Raw genomic sequence first — 27,939 nt, 5'->3', positions numbered from 1 at the left:
TAGACCAGTGCCAGGTCAGTTTCAGATGGTACAAAGTGTAAAGTACGGTCAAAACGTTAAGGGTCTAGAACTAAAGAACCAAGGGTATTACGAAACAAATGAAGAAAAACAAAAAAATGTAATAACAAGGTTCTAGTCGCATTAAAATACCAATTTAGATGTTTTATAATAAATTTTCCATCTTCGGGACTTTACAAAATTTTGAAGTAAATATTATCAAGGTATATTTGTGTATTATAAAAAACCTGTTGAGGTAGTATTCCATAGCCATATTCTAATCTTATTATTTGGCATTTAATTTCTCAAGAATCTAGGTCATAAAACGAAATACCAGACCTGTAATTACTTAATCTTTGAAGGCAATAAAATTACTCACAGTGGTTGATTGTTTAGTTTGAAACAAACTTTTGGTATGATTATTTATTTGCTAGAAAACAAATTTAGCGTAGAATTAAAGTAAAATTATGGCAGATCTATTTTAAAGAGGACATTATTTGGTTATGGCAGACTGATTAGCGCTTATTGTCCTTGAAGGTTGGTAATTTTGCACATTTTTGTTTGTGTATTGTTTGTTTCGTTCGGTAAAGAATACAGAATAGAAGGATATAGTATATAAGATTATGGGCTAGCAATGGCACTTAGGATTAGCTTAGCGTACAACTAGTTAAACATAAGGATCTCGCACATTAGGGATCACTCGGTGCGCTGCATGATCATCTCGATTTTATCGCCAGCGGCGGCGATCAACGGAACAGTAAGGCAGCAATCGAAGTCCTGCGTCTTCATTTCATTAACCTAAAGATAAATATTTGAATATATTTAATCACAATCATAGTTAAAGGACAATTTAGAACCCACCTGCATAATGCGATCGAAGGGCTTAAGCAGACCGCACATGTCGGCGGGACCACCGCTGCGAATCCTGTTGATAAAGACGCCTCGCTCGTAGAGTCCATCGGAAACCGAGAAACCATAGTCGTCGTACACCTTGTCCTTGTAGAGTGTGACATGGAAGACCCGGGGCTTTCCGTTGCCATTTCCATTGGCGCCACCACTTCCGCTGGCATTCCCATTGCCCGACTCCTTGCTGGCCTCCGTATTCGCCGAGGGACTTCGAGGACGCCTTTGGACCTTGGCATAGATGGCCTGCGTCTGCGGCAGATGGGTGCCATTGGCCAGGTCGTGACTTCGGAGGATCTTCAGGTCCACGAGGTCACCGAGGTTCTGCAGCAGACTGGTGGCATGCGAAAGGGGCATTCCCTGCACAGAGTGCTCATCGATGGCCAGCAGCTGGTCACCCACATGGATCTGGCCATTCTTGTGGGCAATGCCACCTATTTTGAAGATCATATATTAGTTTTGAACTTGTATTTAATCATAAAGTCATGTAGACTTACCCTCTACGAGACCGCTGATCGTGATGGGCTTGGTGATATCCTCGCTGCCAGCCAGTGTAATCCCCAGCAGTCCTCCCTTGGGTTCCAAGCGCACCGTGAAGATGATCTGGTGCAGGCTACTCCCGCTGCTCTTGCTGCTCGAACTGGCCGCCGATCCATAGACCTTGTTCTCCATGGGTGGCGGCAAGGCGGTGCAGTCAACACTGGGGAAAATGAATAGGAACATTTTAGATTTCATTTAGAAAAAATAAAAGTAATACAAATATATGGTAAATTGGTATTTTAAAGAGCATTAAAATAAGAAAGTTAATTGGTAAACTTTGTTATTTAGCTTTTGGGTTCCTAAAACCATAGATACTAAGTTACAATTTAAACCAAATCGAAGAAATGTGGTATATTAAGGAAAGGTGCTAGCTTAAGTAATATTCAAATTTGTAGCTTGGTTTCATTAAAGTATATATAAAAGAGTTCAGAAAGAGATGGTTATCCTTTAGAAGCATGTAGTTGCTTAAGGGATTGTATCATAATTTTACAAAGGTCTTATGATACTTGTTTCATTTTTGACTGACTGGATTTATTTTAAAAAGTCTTGGCAACCTAGGGAAAACATGTTCTACAGCTTAAACCTTTTATGAATTTACATAAATGTATTTTAAATCATGTTTTAGTTACTATGACTTTTTAAGTCAAAAATCAAGCTAGTGTCATAAGGCCTAAGGCACTTTAAAACAAACCATTAAGTGTTTAGCTTTTTAGGGAATGTAGCATAATTAATAATCATAATATTGGTGGCTCACCTGGCATATCGATTGAGTTCGTATCCAGGATACATCTGCTCCTGCTCGTCCTCCTCCTCGGGCAGCTCGGTGGTCAGGCTCTGCGTGTTGGGCGGGGCCACAAAGGATCGGCTGTTGACGGCGGTGGACCAGCCGTTACCCTGACCGCCTCCATTCGAACCCGATCCAGATCGCAGTTGCACCGACTGCAGACTGGCGTCGTCCATGCTGGGCACACGAAAGTAATCCGGTTGCGGAGTCCTCGACTTCAGGGACACGCAATCCGCATACTTGCCCGCCGTCACATAGGCGCTGCTATAAAGATCGTGATCCGTGCTGCTGGAGGACACACCCATGCCCATGCCCAAGTTGATGCCACTGGGTGGGCAATTGCTGTAGATGGGACTGGACATGGGTAGGAAGTCGGGCAGGACGATCCGCTTGATTGTCAGCGTGGTGAAGTCCGAGGAGCTGTGGTTGGGATTCGGCGATCTGCCCTCCTCCTTGAGCAGTGCGTCCACATTGAAATGCTGCACTGGATGCTGGTCAACGGCCAGGAGGATATCGCCCGATCGCAGGGAACCACTGCGATGCGCTGGACTTCCCATTTTCACGTCCGAAATGACCAGGCCTCCATGACTGGAGCCACTCACACTCAGTCCCAGTCCACATTTACCTGCCCTCAGCAGCTTGACACTGAAGACTCCACTGGAGGGCACCACGGCATCCGGCATATCGAACTCAATCTCCAGCTCCAGCCAATTGGCCGGCGTTCCCACATTCCCGCCACTGCGACTGGATCCTCCCTCGAGCAGTTGCCTCATGGCCGCCGCATCCAAACTGTACATCTTGTTGATGGCCACGATGCGATCTCCTGCCTGAATGCAGCCACTGCGATCGGCCACCGAATCCGCCAGTATCTGGGCAATGGCCACAGCTCCTCCTCCTCCGCCAGATCCACCAGTTCCTCCAGTTCCACCTCCGGATTCGGCCAGGATAATCCCTGCTCCTTGGCTGCAATCGAGGAGCACGGGAAAGCTCTCTGCGCGGCAAAGACCCAGTCCCATGCCCAAACTGCTACTGCCATGGAGGCCAGCGCCACCACTCGATCCTCCAGTGGTTCCCGGAGTACTGGCTGGATTCTCCAGCGGCAGGGAACTCTTCCGGGCAAAACGCTGGCGCTGACGACCCGCCGTCGAGGATTTGCGGGACTCCAGGGTGCTAAAGCTGTACTTGGGACTGCCCAGTGCTGTGTGTCCTGGGGATGGTAAAAATAATTAAGATAAGATAAAAATTTACAAAATATAGGGGGTATAGGGGAAGGTTTTACTAGTTTCTTGGGTTTTCTGATCCAAACTCTCTGTAAAAAACGGGTACATGCCTAGTGTTATTTCACTAATAAAATTAAACCTGGGTGTTATTGCATGCACCAAAAAATCAGCTAAAGTTCTATAGATCCCCCATTAGAACAGGAATGGACTTGGTGCCTTCTCCTCCCATTTTTCCCTCCTCCAAGTTGTTTAAGTAGTTTTCCCCTGCCCTTTTGATATCTAGTACATTCAATCACACCTCCCCCAATGCCAACTTATGGAAGCTTTTAAGACCTTTTGCCGAAGACTCTTCTGGGGAGACTGATCCGCAGCTTAGCCAGCTGCGTGTCCTCTGCCCAGACCACTATTTATGACCTCCACTCTCCTCTATTATTTTCTATTCCATTTGGTATTTCCGATTTGGTTTCGATCGATTGTCAAAAAGACTGCTGCTTCTCTCCTCTTGGGGAGAACTCGATTTTTTTTTTTGGACTGCGTCTCTGCGTGTTTGCTTAGCAAATGGAGGGAAAAACTTGGAAAAACAATTGATTGGCTGCAGCGAGGGTGGTTCGATCGGTTCTTGGGGGAGTTCTCTAAACGAAATGTGTTGCTTGAAAGATGGGAACCAGTTATCAAGTGAAAATGTGATTTATTTTAGGCTATTTTCAATATAACTTTAAAGTTGTATGTTAAGAACATATTTCTTTTTTTTAATGAGTGCAATTTTTGAAAATAAACTATTTACGTTTATAAGTTTCTAATTATAGTGTTACTTTTTAAATGTTTAGCTTAAGGCTCATTATTTTTATGCTACCAAAACAAACAAAATTCTATTTATTAACTGACACTATAAAATTTACAAATCCTTTGCAAAAAAAATGATATATTATAGAACTTCATATGGAACCCCTAAATCTTTTCTCCCTCTATGCTAACAAAATTGTTAGCAGAATAACAAAATTATATTTGTTAACTGAAGCCAAATAATTTACATATACTTAGCACGAAATGTTATTTTAACCATGTTGCTTTCTGAGTTTCCTGTGGTATATTATAGAATTTTAGTTGGAACCCCTAGATCTCTTCTCACTCTATGCTAACCAAATATCAAAATTCGAATCGTTACCTGAAACAATATAACTTACAAGCCCTTTGCAAAAAATGTTATTTTAACCCTATTCCTTTCTGAGTTTCCTGTGATATATTATAGAACTTCAGCTGGAACCCCTGGATCTCTCCTCGCTTCATACTTTATAAGGCCTGGCGTCTCTATTGTTTCAGCCGCCGCTGCTCTTTTTTTTGCTGTTCATTAGCCGTGACGCCCACGCCAGACCTTCGTCGCGTCGCTTGGGAGCCTGGCTGATTTGGCCTTGCAGATTTCGACTGCCAGATAGCCGAATAAATATAGCAGGGGGGCTGAGATCTGGGAGGGGGTCTCCCAAACCAAAACCAAACCAATCCAAAAGCAAAACTCACCGCGACGGGCCAACGCGTGAGCGGGCATGATCTGCATCTGCGTGTAGCCGCGACCCGTGCTGGTGTCCAATATGGTCATCACCTCGTCGGGACTGAAGGCGGTGTGCTCGATCATGGTGTCGTCGATGGAGAGCACCTGATCGCCGACGGATAAGGCGCCGCAACTGGAACACAAACGGAAAAAACGGGGACATGAGAATGGATTTGGTAGAGCCCCCAAAAAATAAAACCTACCGATCTGCAATGCTAGCGGGCAGGATACTGGCTATAAAGACGCCCGTCGATTCCTCGATCTTCTCCCCACTGGAAGGTGTACTGGAACCGGAACCGGAAGCGGGCACCGCCGCCGTATAGTTGCAAAGTACCAGGCCCAACTTATCGTTCATCGGCCGCTCGATCTCAATGAGCAGCGGTCCCATCGAGAACTCAACGCTCTGCACAACCGAAACATCATATTCGATGGTTAGGTTGGTATAGCCGGAAACATGACCGCCGCACTTGATGATCTGCTGCGCCTCCGCCAAAGTTTTGCCAATAAGTGAAACCTTTAAAATTATACATGAAGAATATAAATATTTTATGTCGAGTTTTATTGAAAGTATCCCAGTTCTTTGTTCATTGCAATGTTACAAAATTATTATTAAAGAAGAAAAAAAGTCTCATAATTAGGTTAGTATTGAAAATATTCCTTTAAATTTAATGTTTAAAAACACTTTTTCAAATAGTTAGTCCAAAATAAAAAGACTAAGGATTTACAATATCTCAAGAAAAAAACAATTTCTAAGTTCGAAAAACTGTTTCGAAAGTTACTAAACAGTTGCTTGTTAAATTTGTTCTCCAAAATACAAAGACTCCTTTAGGGACTTAAAATATATTTTAAGAAAAAGTCAAATATCTTTCGGTATTGCAAAATTCTGGAGAAACTGGAGGAAAATACGCTCCAAGCCAAAAAAAAAGAAAGCTAAAACGGAAACGGAAGTGTCACTCCAGATCAAAATTCACTCACATTATCGACGCGCAACAACCGATCGCCGGGCTTTATGCGACCGGTCTTATAGACAGGTCCATGGGGCCTCACATGGGTGACGATCAGCGGATAGTCGGCCCCGCCCCTCAACGTCAGACCCAGGCATCCACTTTCCCGCTCCACGGTGATCTGCGCCAGCTTCGAGGTCACACAAAGGCTGTTCTGGGAAACTGCTGCGCCGCGGGAATTGGTAAAGTGATAAGTTTAATAGAGGTGACCTGAAATTCCTATAAGTAGGCGAAATCTTATAGGCTCACTTACTGTATTCAGGCAGCGAGTACTCGATTTCCACGATGGCAGGACCCGCATCCGATCCTCCAGCGCAGAGCATATTCATCACCTTCTGATTGCTCAAGCCAATCGTCGAGATCCCGTCGATCTGATGGAGACGATCGCCGGGCGCCAGGAAATCCGCCGCATGACCCACCGGACTCAGGGAACCCACAACCGGCGGATATGACAGATCGTTGCGTTCTGGGGCACAAAAATGTATGGTAACTTGACATCTTAGTGAAATCACTAGATTGAGTATTCAACCAAGTTCGTAAATTACTTTAAATGTTAAACCATATAAATGACGGACTCAAAACTATTATACATTATAATATTTTTATCTGAAAATCTCTATAAGTTAATTTGTATTTTTTATTATATGTATACACTTATAGAAAAGAGTAATAAACCCTCTAATTTTATATTCAATATTTTTTCAATCCATTACTGATTTTAATAATATAAAATACTAAATATTAAATAAAATGATTATAGTTAATTTTGAATATTTCGACTTTGATTTTAATATAAAATTCTTCTCTATATTGACATAATATAAATGCTTGAAATATATATAAATATATACATTCATAATATATAATCATATATATATATTCATAACAAATATTTTCGCCTGATTGTTTTTATTTATCTATTCCTTTTTTTTTCCAACTAGATTTTTAATTTTCGAAAATCATTTATAAAGGAGTTTATCAGACTTATATTTTTATTTGCATTAAGATTCAGCTACTGATTTCCTAAAAACATTTCCCAAGAAATTGCTAAGGTATATATTTTGTAGACTACTTTCAGATACTTAAATTTGTTATCAACGATGTCAAAGACATCTGATAACCAATATATCAGAGATCAATCCCTCCTAACTGGCCAACACCTTGCTGAATTAATTAATTTTCCTACCGATGACTGAGGTTTCTGGAGATGGTATATGGCTACCAGAGCCCCCTCCCCACAATCCACCATTTGGATTTCCTGTGGCGACTCTGTCAGCGACTCGTCAGCCAACACAGAGGAAAAACGCATGAAAACCGGGGAGGGAAAGCACAAGATACTCGTACAGCGGGGCGTAAATAAAGAAATCGGGTAAAAAGTACAAAAAATACGGCGGCCAGTAGTTTGGGGCCAGCCGCAATGGGAGCACAACTGGCAAATTGCCAAAAAAAAACACTGAAAAACTAGCCGCCGAAAAATACAAAAAAGAAAACCAAAAAATTGCAAGAAAATGAGGGGGAAAAACCGACGCGACGCTTTATGACAACATACATTGCAGACTGGCGACCACGGAGAAGATGATATTAATGTCGGGGATTGGGTTGGGGATTGGGTTGGGGCTTTATGGAGGCGCTGCTTACGTCAGGAAAGAACAGCAGAAGTACCCGAGGTCTAAGTCTAAGGTTAACACGCCCCCCAAAAGAAACAGCCGACCCTTGCCCACTTCACACACTCGCCAAATCCCCAACGCGGCAGATTAGTCAAGAGTACAAAATCCGAATGGGTGGACTTTACATTCTGATTCAGACGAAATCAGTCACAGCTACAGCACGAGGCGAGTTACTAGGTTTTTAAATATTTAATAAAGTATTTTAAGTATTAAAAATATTTGCCAAAGCCTATGTCTAAATTCAACATTAAACTAATATACTTTTAAAACAGAACCCTAAATCAATATATTTTCTATTTAGATATTTCAAAAACATTACTTGGGGTTAGGATTATATATTTATCATCAAGTAGACAAATTTAAAGTGAATCAAATTATAACCATTTCATAAAATTAGGGTTGCAACTATATAGGTAACCTATTTCTTTAGATATATAATTGAGTTTAAAAAAAAAACTATTAGAGCCGAAATAAGTTTACGTACACTCTTGTTTTTTTTTATTCTTCCAATATTATATAATGGTTGTAAAATGTTCCATTTACAATTTTTAACTAATATTGAATGTTGTAGACTTAGGTAATATTTTTTAAAAATCCGTTGATGATTGAAACATAAAAATTGAATAATTGTAGCCAATATCAGTTTACTATTTCTATTTGCTATACTTCATTCTTTATCAACAAAACGGTTTTAAATAGGGTTAATATTTTTTGGGGATGGTAACTATAGCTCTGAATGTCACTGTGCCTACGTGTACATACTCATTATTATGTCTGGCATCGGCTCCTCGTCCCGCCCCCTCAACTTGCCCCTGGGGGTGGGTATTCTCTCTAGATTGGAACGATGATTTATTTTGGCAGCGACAACGGCAGACGGAGAATACGGAGCAACGGCATTATCGAATCGACGGAGACGGAGACGCGTTCCGCATTCAAATCGAATGATTCGGGGCCGGCCCACTTTGTCTGGCGATCGGCGGAATACGGCAATAGCAATACCGTTATATGGCAACAGCTATATAGAGCTACATATAGCCGCAGACAAGAAACCACCCCGAAATGTTGTCCATGCCAACTTATACCAAATCCCATCCCATTGCAAACGAAATCATAGGGCAGCCCATCATGGACCCGACCCCATCGACAATACGATAAATCAATGCTGAGCCCCAGAAATTAGTACAGCCATCTGATATATGCCTCCCTAACCATCTATATGGTTTTAGATATTAAAAACCTAGTTGTTAGAAAATGCGATACATACAAATATGATATTTATTTGATCAGTTTATCATATCATATCATATTTAATACCGAATGTTTGGGTAATTTGGTATATCATATTTAATACCGAACGTTTGGGTCATTTGGTATTAAATATGATATAATATTTTAAAAGGGAGACTTTATAATAATCATTACAAGTACCCATTTTGTATCTCAACTTTAATCTGACAACTTCAATTTCCATCAATAAAAAATCGGATTAGATCAGAGATTTCCATGGGTGAAGCAATCATTATTAGCGACCCGCATAGAGTGCGCTGCCAATTGATTTGATTGATTCGTGGCTCAATTTGTGTCTAACACAATTATATAATCAATGCTGATTTCCTATGACAGCTGTCAGAAGATTTTCCATGCTTCCACCCAAAACCGCCATAAAGATATCGACTTACCCCATAGATCCCCAACCCTTTTTCATTCCACTTGAGATGCATTAGTGGATGTGGGATGTGGTGGGATGGACCCCCTTCTCACCTGCGAATGTGATGGCCAAATGCAGGGCATTCCGTGGCAGAGTGATGGTGGCGTAGGTGGTTCCCCTTTCCGGTGCCAGTCCGGAGTCCTCCGATTGCGCCGGACTCATCGCCCGGTCCACTGAAACGGAATGAAAAAGAGAATATAGGGAAAATTAGAGTACGGGTAAACATGGGAGATGATCACACATCAAAGGAGAGTCGTTCGTTCGTTCGTTGACCAACTTCTTCTTTGCCTTTTCTTAATCTATTCTGCCACACCAAAAGACTTCAAAGGAGGCACTACCTCTTCCACGCCCATCATACCATCTAGACCCCCTCTCCACCAAAAAAAAAGTATCCAATTCGATTCGGAGAATTCCCAATACAAATCGACGACCTTCGACGTCGCCAAAAAAGCTTCAATTAAAATTCCGCCAGCGAATGAATCTCACTCGAGGAATTATAAAACCACAAAAACAGACATGTACAAGTATGTTTTTACATACATATAAAATGTGAACTCAATTAATCTTGTATGATGCCCCCAAACATATGGCACAATAACAAACAAAAACACGAAGCCACGGGCAGAAGTGGCAGATCACTCTGGAAAATGGGGAAATCAAATCGAATGGCTTGATAAAAGACAAATGCCTGTGAAATGGCCAATTTTGCAATAGAGACCAAAAACTCAATCAACTTGAGCCGCATCTTTGGCCACTCGAACTGACGGACAGCCCTGGAAATTTGGTAAAATATATAGTCAGAAAATGTTAGGAACAGTAAAAACAATTTTGAAATACTTACAAAATATGGAAGTAAAGAAATTTAGGAGATATCTAAGAAGGAAGTATTTCTTTGCTTATAATATTTCCAGGAGAGTACGAGCATTACTAACAAATCTCTAGTTTCAAAATATTTTTAATCGAATCAAGTAAAATACACTATCAAAATTAAATTATTCAGTTCGCTCAAAACTTAATTGTGGTGTTAATTGTTTTACAGAGAGCAATGAAAAAAAAGAATTGATGAATAAGAACAATACGAACATACGACTCTTTCAAGATTGTTTGCAATTAAATCACAAATGTTTTGGGTGGCAAAAAAAAGATAATCTACTGTACCGCATACAATGTATCTACATACCTCTCAACCATTTCCTACCCCTACTTCATTCAGTATTTTTTGTTTTTTTTTTTTTGGTGTTCTGTGTGGCAACACTTTTTGTTTTTCTTTTGGGGGGACCATGCGGCGTATACGCGATCTGCTACAATTACGCCGTGTGTGCGTAACGAGTGAATTCCCCCCCCCCCCCCCCCCACACACACACACACTGGCAAAAATACACAAAAAAAATTAAAACTAAAAACAAAAATCAAAAAAAAAAAAATAAGAACACACGTGGCAACGTTTGACGCAAGCGGACGCGACTTTTATTTTCGAACGCTTCAATGGCGCATAAAGTTTTTCTTAATGCGCCCGCCCGACTATGAAAAGCAGCAACAATAATTAGGCAAAAGCCCACCGAAAGAAAATGGAAATACGGGAAAAACTAACAGGGGCAGTGAGCTGCTAAAAAACGTAACGTTTCGCTTCATTTGTCCGACACACACACGAAATTTTCATATATGTATGTATAGAGAGCTGATTCGCTATAATTTATTTTCATTTAATTTGTTTTCTTCGGTTTCGGCTTCTCCTCCCCTACTTCTTCTTCTTCTTCGGCAAAGGAAAGGTGTGCCAAATTGGTTCAGTTGCACCTTTGGCCACACTGGAAACAATTTTCAGCTTTTTTCACACTTTGTCGTGTAGAATTTGTAATTTAGGTAATTTTATATTATCCAACAAAACCATTTAACATCAATAACAATACTATAATAATAACAATACTTACACAATAATTCTAAATCCTTAAAAGATATGCAATACATTAAAAATACTATTTCTACAGGATAAAGGAAATTATAAAAATATACCAATTATACCTTTGGCAAGAATAAAAAAAAGGTATATATACTAAAAATTTATATTTTCTTAAATTCTTTATATGAATTTTAAAGTGACACCCCCTAACTAACACTTTTTCTAAACTAAGAGATAAGAGATATGATAATACGTTTTTATTTTCAGGATTATCAAAGAGGAAAATTTGAAAAAAGGAAAATGAAAGTAAAAATGTTGATAGAATCAAACCTATATATATACCTATATCAGGTGTAAAATAGTAATTTTTTCTGCCTATCTCTCACCTTTTCCCTCCCCCCTCGTTTTCCTTTATTCTTTCTTTCCGTCTCCACTTTGATTCGCATTCGCTTTGAAGTGTTCACATTTCTCTCCTCGGCTTGTGTGTTTTTTTGGATGCGCTTTTCATTTGCTATTTTTACATGCGCGCTTTTCATTTTCATTTTGATTTCCACTGGCAGGCAAAGGCGCTATTAGTTTTTTTCGATTTGTTGTTTTTTTATTTTTTCTGGTAGTTTGATTTTTCTTCGGTGCTTTTCTTTTTGTTTTTGTGCTTTTTTTTTACATAATTCAGTGGAGCCGTTGGGGCCGGCGAGCGGAAATTATATGTACGCCCGTTTTCATAAATAAATGTAATCAGAATTAAGCGAAAAGCGGGAAAAACAAGGCGAACACGAGATGCCCTGGAAGTGCTCGACATTTTCCTTCCATTTCCCCCTCGGTCAAAAAAAAATGGGGGAAAAACAAGTCGAAATGAGCCAAGCGCTAAATGAAATCGAAAAGAGCCCATAAAATAGCCAACTAATGTGATGGAGTGCGTATGGATTTATGAAATACTATATACGAATATGCATACATGTGCTGGAAACATACACATACGTATGTACATATGTTCCGATTTGATTCCGGAACTGATTTACACATTCCCCAAATTCAACATTGAATGTTTACAAGTGGGGGGAAGCTTTGGATTAGGGGAAATTTATTTACCAATGAGGAAATTTATTCAAACTGAAATTATCGATAGATTAGAAAAACACACCTTTACTTTGGTTATCTATCGATCAGCAAAAGTTCTTATGTTCTTGTGATCATCAAACTCATTCTATCTATATATAATTGCCCAATTTCGGTAATATTCCGGCTTAAATAGAATGTATTGATTAATGAAAAAAACACACAACTTTACCTTAGTTAGCTATCGATAAGAAAATGGTTATGTTATGCATAACTTGTTGTTCATTTCGTTAACCTATCAGCTCAAACATAATTGATCGATAGACTACAAGAACCACACCTTTACCTTAGTTATCTATCGATAAACAAATGTTCTTATGTTCCTGTGATCATCAAACTCATACTATCTATATATAATTGCCTAATTTTGGTAATCGACTTAAAAAGAATGTAATGATTAATTTTAAATACACACACCTATACCTTAGTTATCGATGGTTTTGTTTATGAGTCTAACAAACTTATAGTATCTATATATTTATTGACAATTTCGTTAACATATCAGCTTAAACAGAACTGAACGATAGATTTAGAAAACACACCTTTAACTTAGTTATCTATCGATAAGCAAATGTTTTTATGTTCTTGTGATCATCAAACTCATACTATCTATAAATTTCGGTAATATGCTGACTTCCTACGATAATTGACTTATAAATATAATTACTCTACTTTATGGATCCGCAGCTATTAAGTGTTTCCGGGAAGAGCCCGACGATATGGAAAGTGTCATAACATTAGGTCCAAATTAACTTATGGACGCTAACAAATTCGCATTGCCATTTGCAGTTCCGTTCTGGAGAAGATGAAATGGATTTGAATCTCTCGGATCTCCAGATTGGTGGGGCAGTTAAAGCTATTTTTGCCTTTGCCGCTTGTCGTGCGTTCGTTTTTATGGCCACTGGCGGAAAAGTTGCAGGGAAATTTATCGGCGACAGTTGCCAATTCCTTCTCTAGCGGAAATTGCGCTCATCCGAAGAAATTTCGGTGGGTGAAAGCGAGGGGGAGTGGCAGTGCCACCCGTTATTCAGAGTACTTCCTGAAGTCATCCTGGCAATTAGACAGAGCACAGATAGTGTGCTCCGTGATTGAAATAGACCCCAGGCGATGATCCACTCGGGGTTGGAAAATTGCACAAGTGCCGATCTAGACAGACAGCTCCTCCATCGCTGGGGGTCGTCAACGTCAGAGTTTCCCAGCTTTGTACTCATCGTATTCCCCTACTGCCCAACTCCCCTACTCCCTGATTTTCTGGCACTTATGGGTATTGTAGATTATGTTGTCTTCTGGAATGGTTCATTTGCCGCATGGAATTCCCCAGCGATTTGCCACATTTACTTGCAAAATAGACATCATTCAAGGGAAATCTGCCCAACGCGATCTCTTCATTATAAAGAGGGAGAAAGGGGAAAACTGGCATTCCAATCTTCTCGAAGAATTCGAGATCTTAAGATTCTTCTGCCACTCCCTAACCATTGTGGCATATAACTAAATAATGACTTCTTTTTGGTAATAATAATAAATATAATAATATATATTTAGATATAATATTAGATTAATTAAAACTATTCCCTATTTAATCCATACTCTTTCTTAGATTGTGTTTTTAATATCTACCCCTATAATAAACTGTTGATCCTACAATTCACTTCTTTATTTTTCTATATCTCTGTCAGTCTCCTTTGATCAGATCCGTCTATTTGATTGAGTTGTTCCTGGAGATACATATATATATCCAATTGACAGGTGCTGGAAGATCCATTTGATGTGGATGTGGGCCAAGCAGCCGACTAATTGACTGATTGAGTGTGTGAATGTCCAACTGACTGACTGTGCGATGAGTATTGATTGATTGACATGCCAATCTATTGGCAACTTGACGCTCTGTTATTGTTTGCATTTAGCAGCGCTTCTCTCCACGCAATTTCCAGTTTATTTTTCTGGCCACAAAAAAGGGAATGGGTGTTTGGCTGAGAAAGTGTTGTGGCAAAAAGGGGGGACAATCGGCCACCAGGGGGTTAATGGGGTAAGGGGTTAAGGGGACCGGGAACAGAACCTGAAACTGCGTAGTTTTTACGTCCGAGTGAGTGCCCATGTATCCATTAACCCACAAAACGCTGACTTTGTCTGCACTACAAGAAATATTGCCCTGGAAAAGTCTAAAAGGCTTTTTTCCAAATGATATTATTGTGATATGTAAGATTTTTTCGGCTAAAACTCATTATAATTTAAGACATTATAAGCCAAATATTATTTGCAATGTTTTAATACCATATATATATGCATAATTAAATACTTAGCTCTTTTATTGTACATTGGCTTTTAAATTATTTATCCTAAGTATTTAAATTGCAAGATCTAGCATTTTCAGTTTTTTCATATAGCACTTAAAAAACTTAAATTCCTGTCTAAATAAAATTTTTTTACCATTAAAAAAAACTATTTTCCTGTTGTTCTGTATTTTAGCTTTGCTTTTGTCCAAGTGCTAAAGACTTATTTATTAATGGACATGCAGAACAGGGCGTGAAAATGCGAGTATGTCAAAAATTTCACAATGGAATCTATTTAGCACAAGGCTCCCTTCTACGCCCCCGTCCTTTATTTTCCCCCCTCCCTCACCGACCGAAGACAACAAGAAAAACCAATTATTGCAAATGAACTCGAGTGTGGTTCCGCAAAAATGTCAACATCTGATAAAGCCGCAACAAAAGCGAATTTCCGAGGACAGCCCTGCATGGGCGGCGTTGGCTTGGGGGGGTTTCTGTTGCCAGGGGGGTCAGGCCCTGCAGCCAAAGTGCAACAGCCGCAACGAACTCAACTTAAATGAACCGAACTTGGCGAAAAAAAGGGCGACCCTTGGCTGCAAGAAAAAGGAAAGTGATGTAGGGGAAAACTCTAGGGAAAGAGGGGAAAAACGCAGCCACTCCATTGAGATCCTCGGGTATTTAGCAAAATGTTGACATTCATTTGATGGCTGAGCCACAACACCAAAAAAATAATAATAAAAAACAGCCAGGGATGCACATTTTTATTTAATTAAAGAAAAGGTTTCAAATTCAATTTTTGTTATGTTGTGTTAAAAAATAATATTTAATTCAAGTTTAATTATCAAATAACTCCTAACTTGAAAGAAACATAAACCAAAAAACTTTTCTTATAAAATAGGTAGGTGGGTAAAGACTTTCAGTATAAGATCCCCATAAAACGTAATTGGAATAAGTATAAAAATCAGACCATTTTAAGCCCATACTATCAGGTTAACCTTGGTATTCTTGATATAATAAAAAAATACAATGTTGTGCATGTGCATTTAAGAACTCATTCCCTGGGAGACCCTACCACACCCAAGGATCCAGATCCCTGTGTTCCCTGTGAGCTGTATCCCTGGAACGACAGTCAAGCCAGTTCATGGCTGCTCGCACATCGCACATCGTAACAAATGTAGCCGTCGCTACTTCTCCAGCTCTATGTGTCTCCTTCTCAATGCGAAAAAAACACCCTTTCGCTAAAATACTTCAAGGCGCAGATGATATAGCTAAAAAGGGGGCGGTGAGAGAAAAGGGGCGGGGAGCCGCCACCAAGTCGCACTGCAGTCGAGGAACTTTGCATCAAAATTGATTTACGACCATTTCGGTATTTTTTATGCCTTTTTAAAGGGGGAGGAACAGTATGCCGGAGCAAAAACTGAGGGAATTACACTCAAGAAATATTAATATCATTTCATAAAATATCATCATTTTAAACTTTTTACAAATGAAATAATATTTAATTTCACAAAAAATTAAAAATTGATCCAATAAATCTGAAGAATTTGCCATTCTCTTTATTAATAACACTTAAAAGTATTACTTTCAGTGCATATAGAGTCATAATTTTGTACAGAACATTTCGTTTGCACATCAGCAAATGAAAACAGAACATTTGACAATTTCAGCAGCACTTCTCATATCGCTCGCCATGTGCGACAATTCCACCAGTTGCCCAATATTCTGGCGTATCGGTAAGGGGCCTCAGATTTATGCCCCCAAATGTTAATTACCCGTAACCAATCCCCGACCGCTGCAACAACTCACGCACAGAACAAATCTCCCATTGATGATAAGACGGGATACAGTTCTCGAAAAAAGGTTCACTTCGGATATCTTTATTGATATTTTACCGTTGACAAACCGAAAGGCGTTTTTGCCCCCGATAACACCCCGATTTGTAGAGCAGGAGCTGGGGTTAGTACTTCAGGCAGATTGTCAAGTGGGCGATTGGAAAAAAATAGAAAAGAAACAGCCGAACTGAACCATCATTAAATTTGTTTCGGGGAGGATGCAAACAAATTTTTAACATCTCATGACGCTCAAAATTCAATTAAAGAGCCACCAGTAAAAAGATATATGTATATTCCATATAGAGAGATATAGACGGAAAGGGCAAATGCTGGCGGTTATGAGAAGTAATGAAGTGTTATGCCGCCCATAATGAGACTGTGACAGATCACTGGATGGGCGGAATCTAATTTCCCAAAAACTGAACGCCAGCTTAATCAAATCCCTTATTGGAAATTAAAGTGAATTTCCCATGAAGTGAACAGCATCATCATCATCCACCAGGGTACACAACCACCCATTTTATTGTTATTTCGCCTCATAAAAGTAATTCGATCGTTATGAAATTTGATTGATTGCTGGTTAAGGGAGTTATCTTGCTGAAAAATAACACTTTATCCCTAAAGAGTTTTTGTAATGGTAAATATTTTATCTTGTGTGCTCACTTAGGGTAAATTATGTTTTTTATGGTGGTCAAAATTAGGAAAATTGGAAATAGTTAACGACGTTAATTTATAAAATCGTCTTTAAAAATTTAAAAAACCATATTAAGAGTTTTAAAATAGGATTGCCTATTTTATGCTATCATCAGTTGTTTGAGAATTTCTTTATTTCCCTCGTTAAGAGGTGTTTTTGTTTGATCGAATCATAGAGTCGAATCATAGAATCGAATCATAGAATCGAATCATAGAGTCGAATCATAGAGTCTAATCATAGAATCGAATTATAAAATCGAATCATAGAGTCTAATCATAGAATCAAATCATATAGTCGATTCATATAGTCCAATCATAAAGTCGAATCATAGAGTCGAATCATAATATCAAATCATAGAGTCATATATTCGAATGTACAAGCATTTTTCATTATAAAAATTGATATCAGAACTTTTCTATGTTGATTTCGCGATAGTTATTAAGAGGTTTTTTGTTTGATTCATAATTAACAGAGAAAAAGCGCAGCATGGAAATATGGAGGAGTACGGAAAATCGCGAGTTTGAATGCCTGATAATTTGTGTTGAGAGAAAAACAGGAGGTGGAAATTTGGTTTGGGGGCGTAGAGGAGTAGACAGACAACAAATAATTATGGCAACTGCCCTGTAAGTAGAAAAGAGATGGGAAGTGGAGTGAAAATGAGACAGGAGAGTTGTCATCCAACAGCAGACTTTACAAATTAATCCAAAATTCAAGTGGTAGACGCGACAAAAGGAGCAAAACACAAACAATAACAACAACAAATTATATTAAACGTGTGCTGCTAACAGTGGCGTAGATGGGATATAGAAAATAGGGGGCTTAGTCTACAGACACTTTTTGAACACGTTTTGGTATTTAGATAAGGGGAGAACATGGAATGCAGCTTTTAAAATAAAAACTAAAGGCATTCTGAGCCCCCCCTTTATCCCTCTGGTATACACCTCTGCCTCCATGACTGTTGTTGTTCTTGTTTTCTGTTTTTGTTGCTATTTTTACACTGCGCTGCACCATCAGCCGTTGAAATTGTGACATTTTCCCTCTCTACGCATATTTCTGGATGCAGTAGGAAAATGGGGAAAATGGAAAAGCGGTGAAAGGGGGGTGTGGATCGTGCGCATTGTGGACTGTCTCACACAAAGGACAGCGTCTCGTGGAAAATAAATGTATTTTCAATTCCAAAGTGTTACTTCTCTAAGATAAACAGATATCATTAATTTCTCAATTTCACGCTTTTTCGTTAGATCTTTTAAAAAATTCGAAAAAATCAATTTACTTTAAGGAGGAAAATACTTTACTTGAAATTTTCTTAGCTCAGTTAAAGAATTATATAAGATATCTTGAAAATGCAAATTACTTAAAATTATTCTCATTATTTTTTTCACAGATTGATTGCTGTTTTGTAATGATTTTTGAATATATTGCATTGACATTGAAGGTTCTGTCTACTTAAAACCTATTTAAAAAAAACCTATTTAAAATCCTTTAAGAGTGATTTATATATTTTTTTATACTTGTAAAATTTATTTTATTATTGAAATTCCACTTAATAAATAAAAATAAATAGATAAATGGTTGGAATACTTATATTTTATTTAAAACTGCACATATTTTTTAGGATGGTGTGAAGTTAAGAACCTTTACTGTAGATATCAGTTTGTGTATATAAAATGTGTGATTCCCTTGCTGTCTGCATCTCCATTTCTGCCCCCTTTCTCTTTCTCTTTCTATGTCTCTGTCTCTGTTTATGTTTGCTGCTGAGTGACGTCGTTGTGGCAGATTTCGCGGCAGCAATAGGAAAATTAAACAAAAATAAATGGCATGGTAGCAAAATGTTTGCAACATGCTACTGCAGCAGCAACAACAAATGCATAAGCAATTTGTTTACAACAACAACCATGGAGACCACACAAAGGAAAAGTGACCATAAAAATTGGTTTGAAATTGGTTCTACGGAGGCACAAAAGTAATTGCCAAAAAGAAGCGAAAGTTGAGAAACTTCAAAAGGAAAGTGTCTTGAGAATAAATATATTTTTTCAGGAAATTGCCAAAAGATATTTTTGTTAAGAAAAATTTAATAGAGTATGCCGGAAAATGGAAAATTGCATTTCGCAAATTACTTAAAACGTCAAAGAAAAAAGTTTCTATAATAAATACTCTTACATTTTTTGATTAGAATATGAAACAAATAAAATAACTTAATAACCTCAAATATTATATTTCAATGATTTAGGATAATGGAAAACAATTGCTGTACTTAAGTACAAATCCTCTATAAAAACCCTTGAACATAAATATTAAATGCATATGAAATCATTTCACTAGAGTGAACCCTGTTTTGTGTGTTTTCATTTACCGGCCGGAGTTCAACGGAAGTGCAGTGAACTTTTATTCAGTTATTGTGACGGAACTTTATTTGCGTTATCAGTTGGCAGCAGCTGCCGCTCCACCTCATGCCCCAAACCCACTCTATTCCACTGCAGCTATTGTGCCCATGCGGCCCACTGTGCACGGTGGGGTTGGAAAAAAGGGGTAACAGGCACAAATGTCATTTGCCCGCTGTGCTGCTTTGTTTACGTGCTGCTTCTTCGTCGTCGCTTCCGTTTGATTTGGCAGCTTTATGATGTGGAGGCCCCAAAGGATTTTCACGCCTCCCAAAACAAAAGAAGTACTCTTCTTTGGCACTCGAAAACAAAACACTCAAAAATCAGTGGCATAGGCAGAATTTTATTAAAGGGGATCATTGGAAGCTACTATTTCAAATATATTTTTTGTTGAATGATATATCTATGGATGTACTATGTCATATCTTCATTATAAATGGAAGATATTGGCCCATGGTTAGGAGATAATCGTTATTGGCGAGCTCTCAGAAATTATCATTAAAACCTTAAAACTACAAATTATTTCAATTTCTGTAGAAAAAATTTTGAAAAAAAGTTAAGAGGCATTCGGGGGTTTTCTCCACCCCCCTGCGCACGCCCCTGTGATAAGCAATACCAACTGTTGGACGGACCGAGGAATCCCACTCGCCCTGTGCTCATTTCGTTTTAATTGCGTCAAATTGTTGAGTTCTCTTCGACTCTCTTCAGAATCCCCTGCCACGCCCCCCCATTCGAAGACGACTCCCTTCGCCACCCGCCCATGTTCGTGCCGCATCGTTGTTGCTTTTTTGTTTACACTCGATGGCCGCAATGTGGCGAAAAATAAACACACACACTCGCACACGGGCACACACGCGGAGAAAACTCTTACGCACATGGCATGAAAATTGGAAAAGTGGGAAAATCCGGGGAAGGGGAGATTTGTTTTCGATTGCCCAAAAACGAATGGGGAAGTGCAGCTGGATGGGTCCAAAGGGGGTGGGGGGACGAACGTGGAAGTGCCGCGCGACAATGGCAACAGTTTCTAGCTGTCCTACACTCAACAAAAAATAATACAAGTCTGTCAAGCATTCAAAAAAATTTTTATTAATTTTTCTAAATAATAAAAGATTTTAAAACATCTATTTTTAAATCAAGAACATCTTTAAGATATATTTATTAGTAAATGAAATAACCTTTCATGTGTTGGTATTATATTTTTAGAGGGTTCTCAAGACTATATACTTCCCTAGGGTTTTTCCCGTATTATCAATTTAAGTGTAAACTTTAAGTTTGCATTTTTTAAACAATAAACCTTTTTTCTAGGTGTAAAGACAAAAATTTAAATATTTACCCTTAGGCACAGACTTCTTGTCGTCTGCAACAGTGCAATGAGTTAACCCGCTCCTTTACTTTAACACCCATACCCATCTACTCATTTCCCCAAACTCCCAATTTCCCCCGTTTTATCCATCACATATCACCCAATTCCTTGGAGTACAAATAGTGAAATAGACCGGGAATTATGGAAATCCCTGGATGAACGAACCCACTAATGATTTTTATTGTTTCTGCATGGCATAGAATCCCCGGAGAGGGGGTGTTGGGAATCGGAGGAGAAGTGTGGGTCTCCAGGGAGGGAAATAAACCCATCAACAACAATGAAATGTCGCCAACGATACAGAAATTGCATCGAAACAGAAGCTACACAAAGGAAAATATGTTATTACACCAAAATAAGAAGTACTTAAACAAAAATTAGGATACATATTATAATAAAAAAGAAACAGAAAAGTGTGGTCTTAAAAAAAGTATTCTCCTAATATTTTTTCCATGTATTTGGATTTTAGAAACATGTACAATTGCAGGCGAAGGAATAAAAAAATGCATCTATGCTTTCCCTGTCATGAAATCCCCCTCCGTTCATAAAAAACAAATTTACATACGCTCAACAAATGGTTAAATCACAATTGCTTTCAAATCAGTTGTAAACTTCAAACACTTCAATTTACTGGTCATAAAAAAAGGAGAACAAAACTGGAAAGTGAGCAACAAAAGCGATACTCAAATAGATAGTACCCGACCCATTTCCATTTGGTGTTTTACTTGTCTTTCAAACATTTATTCGATGTACTCAATGCAACTCGTAAAAAGTCGACATATGCAACCGAAAATAACATAAAATGTTTGAATGAAAAACAAAATACAAAATATAGAGCATAAATGGAATTATCTACTATCGATTTACTCCAAATTTTGTCAATGGCCTTTATTATAATCATGAAAATTCCATAAATTTAAGCGCCTCATAAGTTCACCTATTTTTCTATGTCAAACGTGATCTTTTTTCGATTTGACAGCACAAAAAAAACCGAACCATTTTGACCTCAATGTAATTTTTATATGACAATACTTGAATTAAGAACTCGTATAAGTCCGCATAACATTATCTAATAAATTTCTTAAATGCTCCTATCCTTTTTCCCAGTTCTAGTGTATCAAAATAGCAGAAAAAAAAGAGGAAGCCCTGCAAATTTAGATCATATTCCCATCGCCTGTCAACGCCTATAGTTTTATCTGCTGATCTATTATTTCGTTCCGACATATTTCGAGTAGTTCCAACTCTTTTTACGATTTCCAATGTTTTGTCGTTGATTTTATGGGCCTTTAATGTGCCATAAAAGTGGACAACAGAGAGAGGGGGCTTTCGAATTGAGGGTTTCTATTTTTTTTTTGGTTTTGGGGGGAGTTGTCATCTGTTTGATTTCGTTGGTTTCAGTTTTTGGGTCTGATTTGGATGCATTGACATTGAACACCTTTCGTTGTTCTCAGGCATTTGTTTGCATTTCGGGGGAGTCAAAAGAGCAGTCAAATCAATCGCTTCAGTTGTTGTTTTTGCTGTTGTAGCTGTCATTACTGTGTAAACAAGTGACATCTGGTCATCCTCCCCCCTTTTTGATCCCCCATCCATGGATGAGTGCACGCCTCTGTTTGCCTTTGGATGGGATAGACAGTCAGCAATTGCAGATGCATCTCAAATGCATTGTATGTGCTTTACGGAGGGGGTCAAAACAATAGCAGATCAAATGTTATGTGTTTTCTTATCAGGCTGTGCAAATAAATTGGATGTTTTGTACACATAAAGTGCTTTAAAAATTACTTAAACGTATATGTTAGGCAGAAAGATACACCTTTAAGATGTATCTGCTTTTAGCTACTTATAAAAATCCCATTTATAGGAGATCTCCAAAATTAAATTAAGGACATTTGAAGCTTGTATTAGTTAAAGATACAATAAATGCTTAAAAGGATACAATACGTTACAAGAAGACTTTTGGACTTATTAAAACATCTTAAATATTAATGAATGAATACTATCTATTTCCTTGTTGGATTAGGATTATTCCCAAAAAAAAGTACAGTGCTATTGTATTGACCACAACTGTTCGTCTCTTTCTAGGCGTTTGGCATCAATGGGCGATTGTCTGGCCCAGTAAGCAGCCACATCCACCAACTTTTCCACCAGCAGAAGCTGCATTCTGGCTAGGCACTTGGCCTTATCTACCAGATACAATCTGTGGCATTCCGCGCAAGAAAATTAAGCAATGAAAGGGGCAGGCAGACCCAACAATACCAACAACAACAACAACAACAACAACATCAGAAATATTTAATTAAATGCTTAATTACGCTTGCCATGCCATAAATTCATCAAATGCAATTTAAGCCCGCGCACACGAACAGATGCAGATACTTTTTTGTATCTTCTTTGGGCTCTCTACTTTAACCATTCCGTATCGGTGTATCTTGTTCTCTGCTTTTCATTCATTGGAAAGTCCAGTTCAACTGCAGTTGCAATTGGAGTTGGGCCATAATTTTACCCCTCTTATCCTTAACTGACATAAATCCCAGCCGTCCTGGCGGCACTTTTAGATCATTAATCCATGGAAGATCGGCTAAAGATCGGCAAAAGAGCAGAACAGAACAGCGTTCGCGGAACGGCCTTTAAGATCCTCTTAAAAGGGGTATAACCTTCTTTGGATCCCATCTAGATCTACACTTTTGATAGGTCAAAGTTGAAACAGAAGCTTAGTGGGAAATTCTGTTTGAAATATATTTTCTTTCCTTTCTTGTAGCTAGATTTATTGGCTTGAGTTGAAATAACTGAAATTCTCTGTATTCCTTTTTCAGATTGCGCAATCCATTCAATTACGTCTCAATTGATGGCAAATGCATCTGATCATCTGCTTATCTGATCAGCTCCAATTAGCCATGATACATATATATATATATATATCTATATAGCTCGATCCGTTGAACTCCACTGATTTGGCAATTCAATTCGATTGCCATTCGAGGGCCGGGTAATCCATCAAACTGCCTACTGATCCCAATGAACCGATCGCTGGGAAATCAGGGGTCAGGTCAACCAGCTCCATTGGCTCCATGGGGGGGAGAAGGGGCGTTGCAATTGACAAATTTCGAGCGATCGGAAAATGGAAACGAAATGCGAGCAATTACTTTCAATTGAAAATGTCAAACATTGTCTTGGCCCGCAAGTGTACACTGAGAAAAAAAACTATTATATCTAGAAATTAAATTATGGAGTTTCCAATAAAGAGTGAATTACAAAACTTGTTATATTTTATATTATTTATAGATATATCATTTAAAACTATAAGTTGTTCTTAAAGATCAAGTCTATAAAAAGCTAAACTTAAGATATAGTGCTTTTAAGCTAGAACTCGCAGGATTGTATCAGGAAACCATTAAAAAAATTAGCATTATTTATTTTAAAGAAGAGAAAACTTTCAGCAGTGCCCCAGCTAGCCGATACTTGGATATAAAGATACAAATACGCCGACGGATATTTGTATACAAATCTATATCTAAAGTCGGGCACTTGAGGGCCGTACGCAAGCACCTTGGGCGGAAATGCGATAACCCTGAGTGGGCGGGGAAAAGCGGAAAGTCGGAAAAGCGGAAAATGGGAGCGCACATGTTGGGCGCCTTTGGTAGATTTTCAATGCGGCTGACTATCGCTGGTATAGGAAGTGAATGGGCTGGGGGGAAAATGTTGGAAAATCTTGGAAAAATGGGAAAAGCCCCCCAAACACTTACCGGATAACATGGGCGCCAAGGCGGTGTCCGTCGGCGGATGATGGTGTCCGTTGAAGGAATCCTGTTGCTGTTGTTGTTGCTGCTGCTGCTGGTCCTGTTTGAGGGCCGCCGACTTTCCGGGCACACAGCCCACAATGGGCTTCTTCGATTTCCACAGTTTCATTTTGAGTTTTCTTCTCTGCCACTTCCCAAAGAAATGGGGAAAACGCGATCTCTACGATTTTTCAACACTCATGGCAAATTTGGCATTTTCACAGCAAAAAAAAGATTAATAAAAATAAAAAAAATAAGTGCACGGTTCGAAAGCGATGGGGAATTTCAAAATAAATTCGCCTTCCGATTGAAATTGGGAAATTCAGATATTCAGATATTCAGAAACTGAACGCCTGCGACGGCGACTGCGATGCGACTGAACCTGAACGATGCGCGCACGTCCGCGGAATACGGCCCGAAATTGCACAATGAGCGATCTTGCCGCCAGTCCCGCTCGCTCTTTCTCTCGCCGCGAGAGCGCCACGCCACCCCCTTCCACTGCCCCCTCCCGGCGGACGACAGGGCGCACGCTCTGCTCTCCAAGAATTTCTGGGCGCCGCACAGTGGGTGTGCTTCTCTAATTGACTAGAACATTTCATCCCATAAGCTGTTCTGTTTAAGATATGTATTTCTGCAAAAGAAAACAAAAACTAAATATATTGAAAAATAAAATAATTTGGAATATAGACTATTATGTTTACTATTTTTATATTCCTTTAAAATGCATGTATAGAGCTGGACTATAGTTGGTAATAAACTATTTAAAATATAAAATATAATTTTTTTAATAAGCTGTGGTAAAATATAACTTCATCGGCCGTTTTCCTATCCGCATGTTAAACTAGAAATAGGTCTTAAACTCAGAAAACGTAAGGGAATTTGTAGTTTAAAACCAACTTTTAATTCAACATGCGGAAGAGAAAATGTCCATTAGCAGTTATTTAATATGCTTCTGCCTTTTGATTTGCACATCATATTTTGTAATACAAAGGCTGCCGATAAATAAGTTTCATAATTATAAATACAGTACCTTGGAATTATATAAAACACACGATTTTTTTTTAATATTTTGACTTTATAACATTTCTGCATATTGCTGCGCCTACTTAAGGCCTAAGTTCTTTGGATTTTATTCCAATGCGAAGATTTTTTAAAGAGTATAAAAATTGAATTTATATCCTTTTTGTCCTTTAATTTTTTACCCACACATACATATATGCCACCTGGCCCACAGTGCAGCTCTCTCTTCTTCGTTGGGTGCGTGACTCACACACTCTCGAGTGGAGAAAAGGAAATTGAAAAGGAATAGGAGAGAGTGACGCGTAAGTGGAGCACTTATTGGGGAGTTTGGCGGCTCGCGGGCGAAGTGTGCTCTCGCTCGCTCTCTCTCGCATGAGAGTGGCCCATTGGGGGAGCACTCAAATCAGAGCCCTCCACTCCAAAAGCACCGTTATGAGCCCGCTGATGAGCCGCAGGCATGACAATCAGCTGCTTCTATTAACCGTTAATCGGTGGCTAAAAAGGGGGTTTTAACCCATGACCCCAAACGCTAAACGACAGACGCAAAAAAAAATGCTCCCCAAACGGGTGTCGCGAATTTGCTAATTAGTCACGAAAAGCGCGACGGCAACTGCTCGAAATGGTCAACAAAAAAAAGGACAAAAAACGAAATGAACCAAATTGGCAACACGCAACCAGTGGAACATCTGCTAATGACCACAACAGAACAGCTGGCACTAGCCGCGCACTCCTGCGATACTTTTAAGCCCAATCCAGATGGTATAATCCCAGAAGGAACTCGATTTTAACAAGCAAATATTAAATAATGTTTGCCCAAATATGTCTTCTAAAACAATATAGTAAATACACTCGAAAAAATCTAGTTCCTAACCCTTAAAATAACCCGAATAATACCTTTTTAAAAAGATTCCAAGCTAACAAAAAAATATACACAGTTTGTAAGATTAAGATGCAAAATTCTGGAATAATATTAATAAATAAATATTTTCTTTTGTAAAAGTACTTTGAAATTAATAAATTAAAATTTTATTTCTTTAAAAAGACATTATACCTAATAGAATTTTCTTTAGATTATACTCCTATCGAAATTAAATTTTCACATATTATTTTACTCATATGTATGCTGTGCTGTTATTTTTACCGCAATTGTGCTTTTGTAAAGCTGGAATGTTGTTTATACGTCATGTCAATGTTGCGATCAATCAGTTTTGGGCAAAGTAAATATTCCAGCGGATATTTACAACAGATGCCCCCAAATCTTGACCCCGAGGGCAATGACATGCATTAAATTTCACTCTCGTACACCTATTAATACGGATATATTAAATCCACTTTAATTGCAAGTACAAATGTGGCCACCTTTTAGGTTAAAGCTGCGGATTTATGGGTGATTCGTTTAGTTTCGCCCCGCCCGGAAATAATATTCTGCCCCTCTGAATACACACATATATTTTATTTTTATGCGATTCCCTCTTCCGTGTTAAATGCTTTCTTCCTCTTTTCTTCGGTGGCGCGGGGGTTTAATGTCTTTAATGACCTCGACTAATGATCGAAGCTGATTGATTCAGCAGAATCGTCGAAGGCAGTCTCCAAGTTTGTCTGCATTATTTTTAGATCCTCGTGCCTTCCCCCTCCCTACGAAAAAATTTAATTCCCAGTCCAAGGTGTCACTGCAGACGGAGAAAGCAGAACGAAGAGAGACTGATTGACGAGTGCCGAGAATATCGGGGAAATCTAATGCGACACATGGGAAAATACGGTTGGGAGCACTATGTCTATGTTTTGTAGCATAGCTTCAGGCTGATCCGAAAACTCAGCAAAATAACATTTGCTTAAGATAAGAATAACATTATAAACCAATACATAACATACATTCACATACCTTATAAGCATTATCACCCACTGTGCCTTGAGCTCTGATCTTTCTCCGTCATTCTTTCATTCACAGCATACCATACCTACGATTAACGGTTATATGTTAAAATATGATGTAATGGTCCGATTATTACAAGAGAAGTACCGATTGAAAGATAACACTTAAAGTTTAGTTTGCAATTGTAAGAAGTATGTTATTTTGTCGATTGCACATTAATTTCTTGTTACAAAACATACTAAAACTTTTTTACACACATATTCACTCATTCAAGGTGCGTTCGTCACTACGTCTTTCTGTTTTATAGTAATGCTCTCTCAAGAACAAGAGTCTGAATAACAGTTAAGAATAAAGGAA

The 27,939-nt window shown here is 38.7% G+C and overlaps 1 protein-coding gene across 3 annotated transcripts; it reads right to left on the bottom strand.

Annotated features, from left to right (window-relative positions):
* Positions 1-381: 381 nt before the first annotated feature.
* On the bottom strand, positions 382-25,111 carry Grip (Glutamate receptor interacting protein). 3 transcript variants are annotated; one of them, XM_017076260.4, is made up of 10 exons: positions 24,657-25,111; positions 9,423-9,542; positions 6,248-6,460; positions 5,966-6,159; positions 5,194-5,504; positions 4,960-5,123; positions 2,195-3,431; positions 1,398-1,600; positions 859-1,334; positions 382-795 (listed from the first exon to the last, which is right to left on the bottom strand). In XM_017076260.4, exons 1-10 carry the CDS (start codon positions 24,817-24,819, stop codon positions 694-696), a joined length of 3,183 nt encoding a protein of 1,060 aa, XP_016931749.2. In that variant the 5' UTR covers positions 24,820-25,111; the 3' UTR covers positions 382-693. The 3 variants fall into 3 exon arrangements, with proteins under 3 accessions (XP_016931749.2, XP_016931750.2, XP_070853934.1); XM_017076261.4 differs by having other exon boundaries at positions 5,966-6,156; XM_070997833.1 differs by lacking the exons at positions 9,423-9,542; positions 24,657-25,111 and adding an exon at positions 7,633-7,739.
* Between the last annotated feature and the right edge of the window lie 2,828 nt (positions 25,112-27,939).

The sequence above is a fragment of the Drosophila suzukii genome, chromosome X, assembly GCF_043229965.1.
Source record: "Drosophila suzukii chromosome X, CBGP_Dsuzu_IsoJpt1.0, whole genome shotgun sequence".
NCBI classification, from domain to species: Eukaryota; Metazoa; Arthropoda; class Insecta; order Diptera; family Drosophilidae; genus Drosophila; species Drosophila suzukii.
This window is presented reverse-complemented; position numbering and strand designations above follow the sequence as displayed.

Coding starts and splice junctions, on each gene's coding strand:
- Grip (XM_017076260.4), bottom strand. CDS start 24,819: ATGAAACTGTGGAAATCGAAGAAGCCCATTGTGGGCTGTGTGCCCGGA. Junction 6,461..9,422: donor TTTGGCCATCACATTCGCAG/GTGAGAAGGGGG, acceptor TTTGTGCCCCAG/AACGCAACGATCTGTCATAT. Junction 1,335..1,397: donor GATCAGCGGTCTCGTAGAGG/GTAAGTCTACAT, acceptor TCTTCAAAATAG/GTGGCATTGCCCACAAGAAT.